Source organism: Ascidia mentula, chromosome 3 (genome assembly GCF_947561715.1).
Source record: "Ascidia mentula chromosome 3, kaAscMent1.1, whole genome shotgun sequence".
Taxonomy (NCBI): domain Eukaryota; kingdom Metazoa; phylum Chordata; class Ascidiacea; order Phlebobranchia; family Ascidiidae; genus Ascidia; species Ascidia mentula.
Genome location: NC_138568.1, coordinates 16,025,546 through 16,040,844, shown reverse-complemented (window position 1 = coordinate 16,040,844; position 15,299 = coordinate 16,025,546). Strand labels below are relative to the sequence as shown.

Here is a 15,299-nt window from a genome sequence, read left to right as displayed (position 1 = left end):
GCTTTCAATGCAGAACACAAGCTAAAAATTAACAACAGGCCGAGGGCTTTTGCCAATATTGACTGTTGGGCATTCAAGCGTGACCATTGAAAATGCAGAGAAGTGATGAATTTCTCGTTTCAATCATTTCAACGTTATTGTTATCAAAACCTAAACATGAACGCGACATGCTTTTAGCAACCACATTGCCGCCGTTTTTTTTATCAACACGTCTAACTATGATTGAGATCTGCTGGTTTCGTTTAATTTTGCGTAATACGAAATAAAAACCTTAGCTGGCAATGTCAATAATCTTGGGTACTAAGATATCATAATGCAATAACCATCGACCATGGATCCGCCCCTGCAAGACGTGACGTGTATATATATTCTACAGAAAACATAGACGTGTCAACAGAAACAATAAAAGTGGATTTCACTTCACGGCATCACAGATGTTTGGGACGTTTTATACACAGAGAGCTTTGTCAAGCTGAATTTAGAAAAACGACATGTCGCCAAAAAACTATTTCTGTCAGTTAACACTAATATTATAGGTTAACTAACATCAGCCATTCTGGATCAACAATCAGTCAACAAACTAAAAAATGCCGTCTCGAACCCGAATCCGTGCACAGTCAGAGCGAGCAACCGCCAACATCAAACGCCTCCAAAACCACTAGGTAGTTTTTAGCTGACCTATATGCAAGAAGCAAGAATACGGAACCCGAGAAAAAGGTATTCTATTTTGCTCAATGCAATTTTGTTTTCGAAATAATGAAATACGTGCTGTGTGTATGTGTTTTTTATACCAGTGGTTACCAAACTGTGAACCATTATTGGTCCGCGAAGGTCTTGCAAGGTAATAAGCTTACAAGATTGTGGACAAAATAATAAAATTACTTTTTATGTAATGTACACATTACTTTATTCGGGTTTCACATTTCAATGATATGATGTTAATGATATGAACTCGAACAAAAACTGGTTTTAAACAATTTCACAGTTTTTGGAGAAACATGACAGGGCTAGGAATATTTCGATTGTTATTAGATGTCGTAGTCCATCGGTGCCTCGCGACAGGCATTTTCCATTAGTTCTGCGACCCGATTTTATTATTTAGCGCAGGTACTGTTGAACTGCGCCACCTATGAGGAGTGAACATGTAGTTTCTACCCCGTATGGTGGCGCAAATATTTTTGATTGGGCAAAGGCAACTCTACGATCTGCCGATCGCAACATCAATTCAAGAAACGATTTGAATCCAAATTTTGGTGTGGAAGAAAGAACAGGAAACGTGGTGACAATCCAACTTTTGGTAAACACATCACGTGTGACGCAATTTGAAAGCACAACCGCAGACGGCACTTGAGACGCTCCAGTCTGAAGGTACTTTGCCAACCTACGAAGGATGCTGAGTAGAAATGCAATTTTTGCACAGATGATAATTTCTTCCCATATCGAAACCGATCATTCGCATAACTGTAGCACAATAGCATGGCGGAATAGACTTAATGTGCGGTTTATCATTGGCGTATTACTTCAATACGTCGTCAATTTGATTGGCGTTTGCATTTGTAAATTGTTTTTTTACATCAGCGGACAATGCTGATAATATTATTATTATTTTCAAGTGTACCAAACGACAACTGTGGGGGCAAACAGGAATCAAAGGTTGCGAAGATTATTGCTTCTTTTTCGAAAGTATGATAAAAAAACATCAACATTTTTTTTTCGACCGAGATCCTTGAGGAAAGACTGCTTGGTGGAGCAAGCGTTTACATATTTGCTTTCTGTGATAATCAACCTCATTATTAGGCGTTTTGGGGATTTATGTGCGAGAGAGCAAGAGCTCGAAGCCTAGAAATCAGAAAATTTTTTGATTGTTGGTTTCGCAAGTTTATGGTTTCTTGAGTTTATACAACGTGGGTGAAATCGCGCTTGACTGAATCTGATGAAACGTCTGCTTTTACCTCAAGCAAAGTTCCACAATTTCCACTTTGTGGTACCTTACGATCAACGTCGATCCGTTGGGTACCTATACCGCTGCAGTCTGCAGCTCTCAATCATTATGGCTTTTGTTGCACATACAAGAATTTGGATTACCCGAGCCGGTAGCACTATCGGTTACCAGGCAGTTCGTTTAGCAATTTCAGGGGACGGTTTGCAAAATTCTTCTCGTTAACCTCTCTGCATAGCTGCGCTGCCCTATGTGTGGTTTGCAGCGGAAACGTCTATTTTTGTAGTAAGACTTTCTACTTCAATGGATAATCACAGCCATTTTTGCTATGTCTGTCGTACTTATCACAAAAATCATGACAAGCTTGATTTCATCAGTCATTCTTAATAAATAAAACAACCACAAAAAACAGGCAACGCGGAAATTAATATTCGTGCTGATGTTGGACTTGAATGTTTGTCAGTCACCTCGCCGTGTTTAGCTTTGCAGTATTTACACCAGCGTCATCTTCAGGATTCAAAGAGAAATCATTAGTCATCATACTTCTGTGTCTTTGTTAGAGGGTCTGGTATGGTTGATATCTTGACGTCTTCCAAGTTCGATGCTTCTATGCGTGTTAGATTACAATTGATTGAAGCTGAAGAAGAACGCCAAGACCATGCACGTGATATACCCACCAATGAAAATTAATTCAAACTGTAGTTGGAAACTCTTACCGAGACGACATCTTGGCTGTAGTAACCACTCGATAAACGATTAAATATATTCGTTACATTCTTAACATAGGTTGAGGAAGCAGCACTGTCATATTTAATGAATTTATTAAACTTGCCGTATCAGTCTATATGTGATAAATTCTTTCTCTGATAGGCACTCTTTTGCAAAAGACTGACTTTTGTATTGTAAATGGTACACAAGCTTTCGCGATTTTCCTTCGCTTCGTCAGGTGTAAATGAACACAATGCGATACAAAAAAAACAAGCGCAAGGCGGTCGAAGAAAAAAGGCACTGTAAATGATAAGCTGCCGTTAGTTGGCGTCGTCGTGTTACTGCATCGTTCCTGCGGCATCGTCGTGTTGATAATGGCTCAGGAATCCCCAATCTCTGTTGAGCCCATCTTTGATGGCGTTGAAGCGGTTAATGTGGTGTTGCTCGGCCGTCTCCCTTGCACCGTTTGCTCGGCCGTCTCCCTTGCAATGTGGTGTTGCTCGGCCGTCTCCCTTGCACTTCGTTGAAGTGTTTTTTTGTATCGCATTGTGTTCATTTACACCTGACGAAGCGAAGGAAAATCGCGAAAGCTTGTGTACCATTTACAATACAAAAGTCTGTCTTTTGCAAAAGAGTGCCAATCAGAGAAAAAATATTTAATGAAAAAAATGCGAAATAATTCGGAAAAAATGTGCCCAAAGTTCAAACAGGAAAATTTTTTTTACCACATAACTTGTTAATTTTTTTGCAGTGAATCGACGGAATCCCCAAATTTGATGACATCCCCTGCTTCATCAGGTCAAATATATGACAATTTTTTTTGGTTTACACCTGATGAAGCGAGGGTTACCGCCTATACTCGTGTACTTCATAATATACGAGTCAGTTTCTTCAAAGAGTGCCAAGCCATGACAATTTAGTTGCAGATATTAGACTGATACGGCACGTTTCATAATTTGACCTAGTCAAGCACGCGAAAATGTCATGATCAATAAAGTAATTTGGAATTTACTTTTGTTTGTAGGTACAGGGTCACCAGTTCTTAATTGATTTGTCAACATCTTGACGCTCACACTGTCGCATAATTGAAGTACGTTTTTTTTTTAAAGTACTGATGGCGTTCTTGCATGCAGAGAGAAACCGTCCGTCACTGATTACCTTATTTACCCGGGAGGACACATTCATCTTAAGCTGCGAAACCTTTCATATTTCCTAGGATTGTGTGATGGGCTCGAAACAATCAACAACTTCATAAACAGGATTGTCGGCATTAAATGCACGGAAATCGTTTTAGAAGTTGCTGAGCTAGGAAGAAGTAAAATCCATTGTCTAGGTTTCTGTTTGCTCTCGCGTTGGTATTGTTGATAGAAACCAGTGAGTTTCCAAGTATCTTTTCTGATCATTATTATGAAACCGCATTTGAAAATTCGCTTTTCTTGAACAAGGTTCGGTTGCAATACGGTCATTCGCGTCTCTCACATATTTTGTTGTGTATAGCTACATTCGGTAACTGCAATTTATAAATTACAAATGTAATGAAATCATGTGTATTTTGCACGCAAAAAAACAACCGCACAGATGAACGATACATAAAAGAAATTAGCCAAAAATCACAAGGATACGGATAAAACCATCAAGGTTACTAAGCCAGGCGCCCATCTGCAAATATGTGTAAATTGTAATGTTGAACCTTTCTATGGAGATACTAAACCTTAACAGATACATTTAATTCACCACACGGTTCATACCGTCTTTCGAAATAAAACGATCTATAGAAACTTTATTTCTGCCAATCAGTTGCTGCGACTGCTAAGTGAGTAAAAATGAAACAACACGATCGATTTTGGTTCTTTCTTTAACTATAAAACCCTATCCAGTAATTTGACATCAGTTTTGAAACTCAAATGTTGAAATACTTTGTCCTGAAAAGCTTCTAAAGGAATCTGAAGCCGTCGACTAATATATATTTATTCCCTGGAACGCACTACACAACACTAATATACAGTGCTAGACAAAACGGTGCAATAATCATATGACGAAATTACTTACAAACTATTTTGAACTAGTTTGGGATTTTACTTTTCAATTTAAAAACGACACTAGTTTTCAGAAACAACACAAGTTTCGTCATAATGTTCATCAGATCCGATGATCGCGATGTTTTCTGGTCCGTGGCTTGAGTGATGCGAATCCCACACGGTCATTGGCAAAATCAAACGTAGTGTAGTAGTTGGCCATGAAGCATTGACCAAGTTTCCAAAATGGACCTCCATTGTGTTTGGGCACATCATTACTCCAGAATGCAGAGAAGCAGAAATCTTCATGCTGTGGAAAAGCTCATATGTTTGTCAACTTATCACTAACATATACTTAACAATTAGTTTCACTGGCATTGCTACTAAGCTAGATCAAATACTTTGTTCCGACAAGTCGGAGCAAGATCTGAAAAATCAAGCTCCCGTTTAGGTTTGAACTCACGACCCTGGGCTGACCAGGACAACGCGTTTCACGGGGTGTATTGTGGCCATAATACTCAGGTGCGCATGCGCATTTACGTATCTCTACCATCGTAAAAATATTCCTGAAAAATTAACAATTAGCAATAAATTATAAACACTCTGTTACTCGTCGGACCTGAAAAATGTAATGCTCTGGTGTAAGTTTGTATTTAATTCCAGATAGAGTGATGGTGATGTTCGGCAATTTCGATAAATTTGTACAAGATGCTATGCACTGCAAGACAAAATATTCCAGTTAAATTTTTAGTTAACAACGTTGAATAATTGATATTTCTGACCGCCAAAGATTCGTCAGTCGGCTGCTGGCAGCCAATAACCTTGTTGATCTTCCTGATTTCAACCGTTGGTCCATCGATACTATTGCCAAAAGATCCAACAACAGCCTGGCAACCTCCAACGCAACATTTGGTTCCAGTGCTATCGTCAACTGTCAAACCGTCCATTGCTACTTGCCAATATCCCTAAGAATAATTAATTGTTAATCTAAATACATCTTTCATTCCATACATAGATTTTTATTTGCGACTTGCCTTTTTCACAACTTTGTGGTAATTAAACTTGCCAGTGAATCTTGAAGGGTTCACACCACCCAAGTATAATTCCCCACCATCTGACTGGAATTGATTCCTAAATATTTGACCGTTGTTAATGTAAAAAATGATTTTTCTAATCTGGCTTACCTGTTTAGATAAAACGAAAACTGATTTTTTTCCACTGCTCCCTGCTTGAACATTTGGTTGAACACTGGTGTGATGCCATTCTTTGCTATTTGTGGATATCCCATTCCCAAAATCCCATCATATGGCATAGCAAATCCAAAACGGTCAGGATCCCTGATAAATTCAGCGAACGTCTGATTGAAACTCTTCAAACCACCAATCTAACCCAAAAGTTATTCATTAATTTTTTCGACAGATCACTAGTAAAAAGTAGTGATGAACTAAAAGTAAACTTAACATTTCGCCTATCTGTGCTATTTCCTGCTTCTCAGAAAAAAAAGTGATATTCCAACCAATGAAAACTAATTAAAACTGTAGTTGAAAACTCTTACCGAGACGACATCTTGGCTGCAGTAACCACTCGATATACTGTTAAATATTTTCGTCCCGTTCTTAACATAGGTTGAGGAAGCAGCACTGTCATATTTACGATGGTTCACTGAAAAAAATCAAAAACAATCCCCAAAAATGTGCCTAAAGTTTAAAACAGGATAATTTTTTTTTACCACATAACTTGTCAATTTTGTTGCAGTGAATCGACGGAACCCATAAATTTGATGACATCGTATCAAAAACAATTGTAAATGTTTGCGGGGGAGTTCCTATTGATATCTCCCCATAATAAAGGAACTGGCATAAAAGATACACTTGTTTAATTCGCTTGAAAGCATGTAAACCAACAATATTATCATTTAATTACATTTTCGTCGTTGATGAGTGGCTCGCTACCAATTCCACCAGCAGCAGCAGATAGGAACTTGGCGTATTTAGTGTTGTCTGATTGTTTTTCTTGAGGTGAAACTACCCATCGACGTCGCAGCTTGATACTAAAAACATATCAGAACTTTATATCAACGTAAAAAAATTACATAAACGTAAAACGTCAGACATCAGAAATCAATAATATACAATACCTTGAGGTAGCTTTACTTGAAAACAAATAGTAAACAAGCATTCCACAGAGTCAGATCTGTTTGCAACACTTACCTGTAACCTTTGCTCAGTGTTCCAAACACAAGAAGAAAAAAAGTTACTTTCATCATCCTGATAATAAGACAGCGATAACAGGTAAACGTATGATATCAAAGAACTAAAGTAGTTTGTTGTTCAACGATATAAGCCGTTGACGCCTGCAAAGAAAACCATGAACTATTGATGTTGGCAAAAGAACTACGCGTCCCTTCCTGTAGTTTGAATGGATCCGAAACTTAAATTGATCAGCATCTAGTTTCATACAAGAAAGGATTTTTGAAAGTTGTTGTGAAAAAGGGTTTAAATTTATCTTGATTTTGTGTCAGCATTCGCACAACGACATTCATTTGCTGTAGTTGACCAACACATGGTTCTGGTTGTTAGTGGGTGTAGCCAACAACGTATTCCTAAATGGGAGATGGATGATTTTAATGGTAAATAAAATGGCTGTATTTCAAACTTCCATGTACTTTTTAGTCTGTGAAACTTTGATAAGTTTCCATGCCATTAGGAATACTTGTACGTGTGGGAATTCCAACGACAAATGGGGAAAGAATTGTTGTTTCGGCAAATCACATCTTAGCTAGTAAAAACTCTGAGCAGGTCAGTGGTCGAAGTAGGGTTGTTTGTTATTGATTGTCTCGTGTACGCCCAACTCCTTTACTAAAATGTCGTAACAGTCTTGACGTTGCATTCGATCGAGACATACTTCCAAGGCTAACGGCAATTCAACGCATAACTCCCATAAACAAATCAATCCAACTATTTCATTACGACAAAGAGTCTTCTTGGCGCACAAATAATGATTTCCGCAATAAAATCGATACAAACACGACCATTTTTTTTATCACACCGGGATTTGAACCCAAGCCATCCTGGGCACGAATCCCGATCAGGTTTCCAATCACCCGCCCTATGCAAATACAATGGTCGTATACAAATACGACCGAATGTACACATTATGTAACTGTGCGAGCACTTCTTCATTTTGCAGTGTTTGACTTTTCGATAAAACATATTTGCTTCGGTAGAAGTTTTGTTATACAGTGTAAACATCCATACCCCAGTATTTTTCATCAGTTCTGCGTCCGAATTTTTTTTTTTTTTTTTTGACCACACCGGGATTTGAACCCAGGATGTCCTGGGCACGAAACCCGATCAGGTTTTTTTATTCTTGGTATACGGGTCGGGCGCTTGGTTAATGCTGCCAATCACCCGCCCCTGCGGGCCGATTTTACAATTTAACGCAGGTACTGTTGAACTGCGCCACCTATGAGGTGTGACCACGTAGTTTCTACCCCGTAAGGTAGCGCAAATATTTTTTATTGGGCAAAGACAACTCTACAATCGGCAACAACAGTCAAGAGATAAACCTACCAATTAAAATTAATAATTGGAATGCAAAACCTGGTGATGTGACGAAAAAAATTTACTTCAGACGGAACTGTGATCTGGTGTTTCATATTTTGGTACATATGAAGGTTATTCCATCAAGCATTCGATGCCATTTGGTTATTTATGGAAAGCACGTTTGAAAAGCTGGACTGAACATGGAGGTTGGCATAGACTTTGCTTTGTGTGGGTTGGGATGTTTAATGCAAGAGTGTCTAATTGCCTGTGTACAAACATAAGAGATTTACAGCAGGAAACTCATGTTAGGCGATGCAATCAGATGTACACAAACAGTTATTAATATTACAATGGGCATCCTTGCAACGGAAGAGGATGCTTGCTCAATGTGCATTGTTCCAGTTTTCAGCGGTTCAAGCAAACATGTTTTCCAGTTGAGTATAGGCTAGTTGTGGTATGTGGGCTAGTTCCAACGTTTGCTGATTGTGTTTGAACATACGGCGTTCGTGAATTTCAACAGAAACAACGCAAAGGTAAAACATTTTTTGTTTATGGCCTTATGGGAGTAAAATTCACCTGTTCCAACATGTTATGGCAATCAAACTTTCATATGTGGATGTCATTATATGACCTAAAATTGACACAAATTCGTGCTAATTTTTTTGTGCCTTTTTGCCGGTTTTAGACTTTAATCTTATACTCAAAATTTTTGTGGTTGTAAATATGCCTTTCATCGATAATTGCGCCATTGTTTGGTGTGTGTTGGTGGTTTGCTGCTTTGAGACGGAATCAGCTGTGAGAACTTGTGCTGTATCGTATGCAAGAAGACAAGCTTGCGGGAGTAGCGTTATCACGCGCACACAGTGTGAAAGAAGGTGGGAATATATAATTACATGTATATCCTTATAAGGTTGTAGGGGTTTGTGGAAATTTAGCCAATAAAACTGTTACGTCCATTTACAGAGATTGTTGCTTTGACGAGGAGCCGGCAGATGAATCTATGAAGTGTTATCGAAAGGGTAGGAAATTTTTTTGATCGATGCTAAACTTGTAGTCGTTTCAACACTGGCACAGCTGTTTCAAATTTATATTTACTTTCAATTTAGTGGAAAGATTTATAACCATGATTCGAATGAAATAACTTTATAACTTTATTTCTGCGCAAACGGCTACAACGTTAATAAACAGCTTGTGCAGGGGTGTTTATAAAATGCACATGGACGCTAACGGCGCTATTGCGGGTGAAGACCACTGTCGCTGCAATGTTTTGTTTTTGATGCTTGGCACTTACATTCTTCGACAATTACTTGTTTGCAAAGAAGTAAACAAAAAAAAATTTCAACAAAATTATTTACCGTAGCGTTACACGCGTTTTGTTGAAGAACCACTGTCAAAACCAATGCATTTTCCGCTAAATTTTTACCTGCAGCATTGTGACGTCAAATCAATTGTTGACTCTTAAGTCGGAACCATGAATAGATAGCACAAAAGTATGGCACATGTGTTAGCAACATGTAATATTTTTTTGCTGAATTTAATTGCTTAAATGTTGTCACGTATGGAGTGTTTTCCTAAAATTGTGGTGTTTAGATTCAATTTCATTGCAATGCCAAGAAACTCGTCTACGGTGTGGTTTCTTTTTCTGTCCAACAAGGTAACTTGAAAATGGTTGTTTTATGGATCGAAATATAGTGTATTGTTTTCAAGGGAATTGTGTGAGCTTTGGGGCTGTTGTTGGAATGATGATAAGGCAGCTTGTTTTTACCCTTCCATCTACAGTAAGATTGTGTTTCACAATTTTATAGCATGTTTTTCATTTGTGTTGATAATTTCTAACAGAATGTGCTTCCCCACCAACCACTGAAGCAGGAATTTATTCACCAGTAAAAACTTACTATGACCCAGCAGAAACTGTTACCTACTCATGTCCATATCAAATCCAGGATGATCCAGTACTAACTTGCCTTAATGATGGAACATGGAGTAGAGAAGCTGCACCAACCTGCAATAATACAAATGGTAAACTTTTGTGGAGTTTACTTGGCTTGTTGCATGCTCGGTAAACGCAGATACCGTCAATATGCAAATGAAAAGGAATACGATTTGCCTTCAATGATGTTACACCTTATAGAAATTTAAACATGATGACACCTTAATTAACAATTTGCATCGCTAAAACTGCCCAAAATAACTGCAGAAAAGATGCCTGGGCAATATGGCAGCTTTGTAACTTTTAAATAACCACTTCTGGTCCTGAACTGGTAACTTTCTTTACACTTTTAGTTTATGTTGTATTATTGCTTGTTGCGAAGACAAGGAAGTTAATTAGTGATATGATAAAAAAATGGGATTGAAATAATTTTTTTAAGTTAAATTTAAAAAAAACTGTATCAATGTTTGTTTTACAATAAATTGATAAGTTTTCGTTTTTTAGTTTGTCCAGTCCCTCCAACTGTTCCTAATATGGAAGGTTTTACACCAAGCGATGGGCCTTACACACCTAACTCAAACAATGTTGTCACATACACTTGTTCCAATGGATATCAGTTAATTGGATCAGGAACAATAATTTGTGAGAATAATGGTGCATGGACAGCAAACCCACAATGTAATTTAGTAGGTAAGTTGATATGGGTAATTATCCATGTACACTACCAAAAAAGCAAATGTGAAACATTTATCGAAAAGGGAGTTCCCCACAAAAATTACTGTCAAGTGACACTGTTTTGTGCCCCTGGTTATACTTCGGTAGGAATACCTCCAATTTCTTTTCAAAGTACTGAAATTTACTTTCCAAAGTACTGCAGTGGACTAAAAACCCACAATGCAAAGAAAGTGGTGACCTTTTCCAACAATTATTCAACAAAATTCTAAATTTTTAGCCTCAAAATTAAAAAAAAATGCTTTTGAACCAATTTTTTATTTACGATTCAACATAAATTTTGGGGCACATTTTTTTATTTGGCGGCTAATCAATTTATTTTGGTCGTTTGCTTTTAGAGTGTTGTCCACCTCCATCAATTGATCGTGGTTCGTTTACACCTGTGAATGATGCTTATTCAAGAACTTCACAGGTTACTTACTCATGTGATGATGGTTCAACACCGACTGGTACAATTATCAATACTTGCCAGAATGATGGTTCATGGTCTTTAACTGGTGCTTCTTTGCCATCATGTCCATCATGTACGTATATCATAAATTGACATAAACTAGCCACAATGTTTCGAGAAACCTTTTCATGGTTTTTATTGAAGTGCCTTTGATGAATCTTATCTATTGAGCAAAATTTCTGCTTTTTTAATGATATCCTTAGATAACGCAGTAATGTTTCATTTAATGGCATGATTGGCAGGATCGCCCCACTGTACAGGTCCTTACTTGGCAATCACAGCTATCATATCAAGATCATGAGGTTTACAGGCTTTGCGGCCCAGAAATTGCAGCCCGGCAGGATTAGCCACTTTTTGCCAACCGGTCGGAGTGAGATGTCGAGCCTGTAAAGCTTCTTCCTTAGATATGGAGTAACTCACACAAATAACATTTGAAGATCAGAAACTGACTGTGCAGCTCAACAAGATTGTTTTCAGCATGTTTAATTATATGTAATATCTTGGTAGATTTCCCCAAGACATGCAATGACAGCAATCTATTGCGTACTGGAACGTACCTCATCTCACCCCAACCTGACCTTTTGCAGCCATTTTATGTTTATTGCAACTTCAGTACTGGTGAAGGTAAACCTTTTATTGTGGCATCACCATTAATAACATATCCAGATAATACATTTACATTGTGCTTAAATCCTGAAAGTTGGAATGAAACCATGCTCAGAGTTGACTAGTGTAGTTAAGTTTCAGTTACAGAAGGCACAAAGTTTAATTAAAAATAAAATGTAAAAGTTACTGTAAACTTTCAGGGCAAATGGAAATGCCTTTTAGATTCTCTGCCACCAATATAAACGAAACACTTCCATGGTACTTATTTGTATTAAATGCAGCTCAATGATTACATTTTGTATTTCAGCCATCACAACAATCGAACACGACGTCATAGGGGAAGAGTCGGTTTCAAAATGCGAACCAGCATACTGCCACAAACGTCGAGTAAATTATGACGCAAGCATCAACCAGATCGTCGCTCTTATAAATGCTTCAGACCACTGTAGGCAGTTTATCAAGGTGGGAAAAAGTGAATACGGAATCGGGGCCATATTTAATCCATATAAATTCCTCAAACAACGTTATATGGTGTAAGGCGATCTGCCTTCAATAAGTTAACCCACGTGTCCTGTGTTGTCAACGTATACCAAGATGGCAAGAACTCAATCGGTTAAAATACTTCGTTAAATGATTCATTTTCGTGTGGGGTTTACTGTTATTGTTGTAAAGTTTTCAATGAAAAAGAGTTGATGGGAAATACATATTGCGATTGTTGTGCAAAATTATTATACTGAAGCACATACACAGCCCAAATATTAAATCCGCAGTTTAATTAAAAAACGATCAATTACATTTTGCTGAGCTTTAGGTTTCCTTAAATAACAATCTGAACTTTCAGTATCGTTGCGACAGCAGCATCATGCTCAACAACGGCAGTGGATACGCCGCATGGGTGTCACGTGATAACGAAACAATGTTATATTGGGGAGGTGCAACGTCACAAAGGAACGGCTACTGCGCTTGTGGCGAGACAGGTAAAACTACATCGTACAATAAACTGAATTGTGGTTTCTTTCCTTTCGCCTCCTGAGAGTTTTTCGGTCATTTAACAAGAATAAACTGATGTTGCAATAAAATATTTAAATATTGCTGCCGAACTGAGAGGCCGCGGAAAATTTTCTCCAAATACAACGAGTCGCTTGCGATTTAGTTTGAAAAGCATTGCTTTTATAAATTATAGTAATATTCTCACATACAAGTATTCCATGCTGATCCAGTTTGGCTGCTATGCCCACAAACCTAATAGTTACATACAGCATTTCGTTTTTGTCTCGTTTTTACCAATTTTCGTTCGTTTAATCTAATAACTTTAAACTCAAATGAACAACGATATTCATAGTAAATAACGTACTTGGATTGATCCAATTAACATGTTGTTTTCGCAACTACAGTTTGTTCTGAGTGAAAACAAACTAACAAAACCATTTTGCAGCATCGTGCGACCACCCAGGCACCCTGTGCAACTGCGATAAAAACACTGGACGGTTAACTGTTGATGAAGGATATTTGACCGATAAAACCAAGCTCCCAGTGACGCAAGTAATGTTCGGTGATGCGAGAGATTCTGGTGAATTTGGTTGGTACAGTCTCGGTCCACTGGAATGCATGGGCGGTGCCTAATATATTTTCAAAAACCACAGATACAACCATGCGTCGCGCAGTAACATTTTACGTGTAAATATGCTTAACATTTCGAAAATGGTTCATAACCTTTGCGAGTAATAAAGGTTGTGTAATAATTGATTTTGTTCATGCGTGTAATTGTATTCGTCCTTACACATGTGTGTTCAATCAAGTGTAACGACTAGTTAGAACTGTTTTTCGTGCGTTCATCGGACGTTGACCGATTTTTTTGAGAAATGTCAATGAAAATTTAAGCCGTTTCGTACATAATGCTCTTGCTTGTAATGCTTGGTACGTCGTTATCGCGATTAGTGTCGCTTTGTTTTTGAGAACTCGCACCTACATTATGGATGTTAATATAGAAAGTGTTTGTTCGGTTGTCAATGTTTGTCCCACGTCGAATTTATTGCTGCGAAAATTTCCCAAATATTACATAGGATATTTTTTTCTGTGCGTTTATGTGTCCATGCACACTTACAGCGACTTACTCGTTTTACACAATACTAAAATATAAATAATTATTATACTTGCTGTTGTCTGCGGTTTGAGGTTGAGAAAAATGTTGAACTGCTGGCGTTAGTCGAGCTGAAAGCTTTATGACGTAACCTCTCGGTCAAAATTGTATTGCATTATAATTGTGTGTAATTGTTCTTTTTATTTCAAAGCTAGCACTTATCGCATATATCGGGTAGGTAATTGCATTTAACACAGCACACACACGAAAGTATAGTTTGCGACACGTTCCACAAATCACGCGGCTGAGGCGTGCAAGCGCACATGACCACCAAAAATAGAAATCCATCTCATCGGGTTAACAGAAATAAGCTTTGGAGGTTTGCGCAATCGCTTGGTTTGTCGCGGAGCGCTGTGACCCAACGCAGGAGTGCTAATATTGCCTGAACGTGAATTTCTGGACATAGATGCGGTTTTAAAGCTTCATCGGAAGCGTGTCGACGGCCTAATTGGTCTATATGACGTCATCAGATTGGACTTGGGGAAACACTTTAACATGAAACGTTCCGACTGCCAAAACAATACTCAATAGTGGCAGAAACCAAGCGACCATCCTTGCTGTGTCTCGGACCCATGTTTAACGTATAGCGTGGATATCCAGCTTTAAAAAATAATATCTTGGATTTTCGTGTCGGCGTTACTAGTTTACGTTGCATCACGAGTGTTGGTAAAGGCAACAAAGAATCAAATTTTAAGCGCGTGGTTTTCGATAGGACCGGATCTTTTCCACTTTTCTTTCGAAGTAATGCCGAAGCGATTGGTTGCACTTGTAAACTCAGACTGGTGAGTGGTGATTGAACTGAAATTGACAAATTGAAAAGTGCCCATCACCTTTCCAGTCGGTTTGCTGCTAAAGCAGGTGTCGCTTTAGTTCGACTGAACTAAGCAATTAGTTTCGTTAATGGTCGGCCAGCAAAATAAATTTCATGCCAAAAAGACACTTTTACACATTTCCAGTGCGAAAATTATACCAGAAGCCTCTTTCTGGATTTTGGCTGTAGTTGCGTTGACATTTTTGTCAGTGATTTTGACACTTTCGTAATGGCGTTCGTAAAAAATTCCAATTGGCAAAGAAGGATCGAAATGATTCAGAACTGTGTCAGCTGACAACCATTCCTTAAGGTTGCAAACTGCAGCATCTTCGTGCCTGCCGCAGTTCCACGTAACCTTTTACCTGGTAAATCAACACAGGTTCCGCAACACCAATTTCGATGACAAGCGAATTTCGGCTTGC

The 15,299-nt window shown here is 38.3% G+C and overlaps 2 protein-coding genes across 3 annotated transcripts; one reads left to right on the top strand and one right to left on the bottom strand.

Moving 5' to 3' along the window:
* Nucleotides 1–4,627: 4,627 nt before the first annotated feature.
* Nucleotides 4,628–7,014, bottom strand: LOC145895403 (cathepsin D-like). The gene is made up of 9 exons (XM_082984208.1): nucleotides 6,873–7,014; nucleotides 6,586–6,712; nucleotides 6,392–6,515; nucleotides 6,218–6,324; nucleotides 5,847–6,046; nucleotides 5,697–5,793; nucleotides 5,445–5,627; nucleotides 5,282–5,380; nucleotides 4,628–4,972 (listed from the first exon to the last, which is right to left on the bottom strand). Exons 1-9 carry the CDS (start codon nucleotides 6,926–6,928, stop codon nucleotides 4,787–4,789), a joined length of 1,179 nt encoding a protein of 392 aa, XP_082840334.1. The 5' UTR covers nucleotides 6,929–7,014; the 3' UTR covers nucleotides 4,628–4,786.
* A 2,478-nt stretch (nucleotides 7,015–9,492) lies between these two features.
* LOC145895409 (contactin-associated protein-like 2) lies at nucleotides 9,493–14,030 on the top strand. 2 transcript variants are annotated; one of them, XM_082984215.1, is made up of 10 exons: nucleotides 9,493–9,697; nucleotides 9,798–9,861; nucleotides 9,915–9,985; nucleotides 10,047–10,226; nucleotides 10,642–10,827; nucleotides 11,208–11,393; nucleotides 11,828–11,944; nucleotides 12,234–12,388; nucleotides 12,768–12,903; nucleotides 13,362–14,030. In XM_082984215.1, exons 5-10 carry the CDS (start codon nucleotides 10,671–10,673, stop codon nucleotides 13,547–13,549), a joined length of 939 nt encoding a protein of 312 aa, XP_082840341.1. In that variant the 5' UTR covers nucleotides 9,493–9,697; nucleotides 9,798–9,861; nucleotides 9,915–9,985; nucleotides 10,047–10,226; nucleotides 10,642–10,670; the 3' UTR covers nucleotides 13,550–14,030. The 2 variants fall into 2 exon arrangements, with proteins under 2 accessions (XP_082840341.1, XP_082840342.1); XM_082984216.1 differs by lacking the exon at nucleotides 9,493–9,697 and having other exon boundaries at nucleotides 9,776–9,861.
* Nucleotides 14,031–15,299: the final 1,269 nt, after the last annotated feature.

Excerpts from the sequence above, each read along its gene's own strand:
- LOC145895409 (XM_082984215.1), top strand. The coding sequence starts at position 10,671 with ATGGAAGGTTTTACACCAAGCGATGGGCCTTACACACCTAACTCAAAC. Across the intron at positions 11,945-12,233 it reads CAACTTCAGTACTGGTGAAG|CCATCACAACAATCGAACAC; the intron begins GTAAACCTTTTA and ends TTTGTATTTCAG. Across the intron at positions 12,904-13,361 it reads CTGCGCTTGTGGCGAGACAG|CATCGTGCGACCACCCAGGC; the intron begins GTAAAACTACAT and ends ACCATTTTGCAG.
- LOC145895403 (XM_082984208.1), bottom strand. The coding sequence starts at position 6,928 with ATGATGAAAGTAACTTTTTTTCTTCTTGTGTTTGGAACACTGAGCAAA. Across the intron at positions 6,047-6,217 it reads GCAGCCAAGATGTCGTCTCG|ATTGGTGGTTTGAAGAGTTT; the intron begins GTAAGAGTTTTC and ends CTTTTGGGTTAG. Across the intron at positions 5,628-5,696 it reads ACCACAAAGTTGTGAAAAAG|GGATATTGGCAAGTAGCAAT; the intron begins GCAAGTCGCAAA and ends AATTATTCTTAG.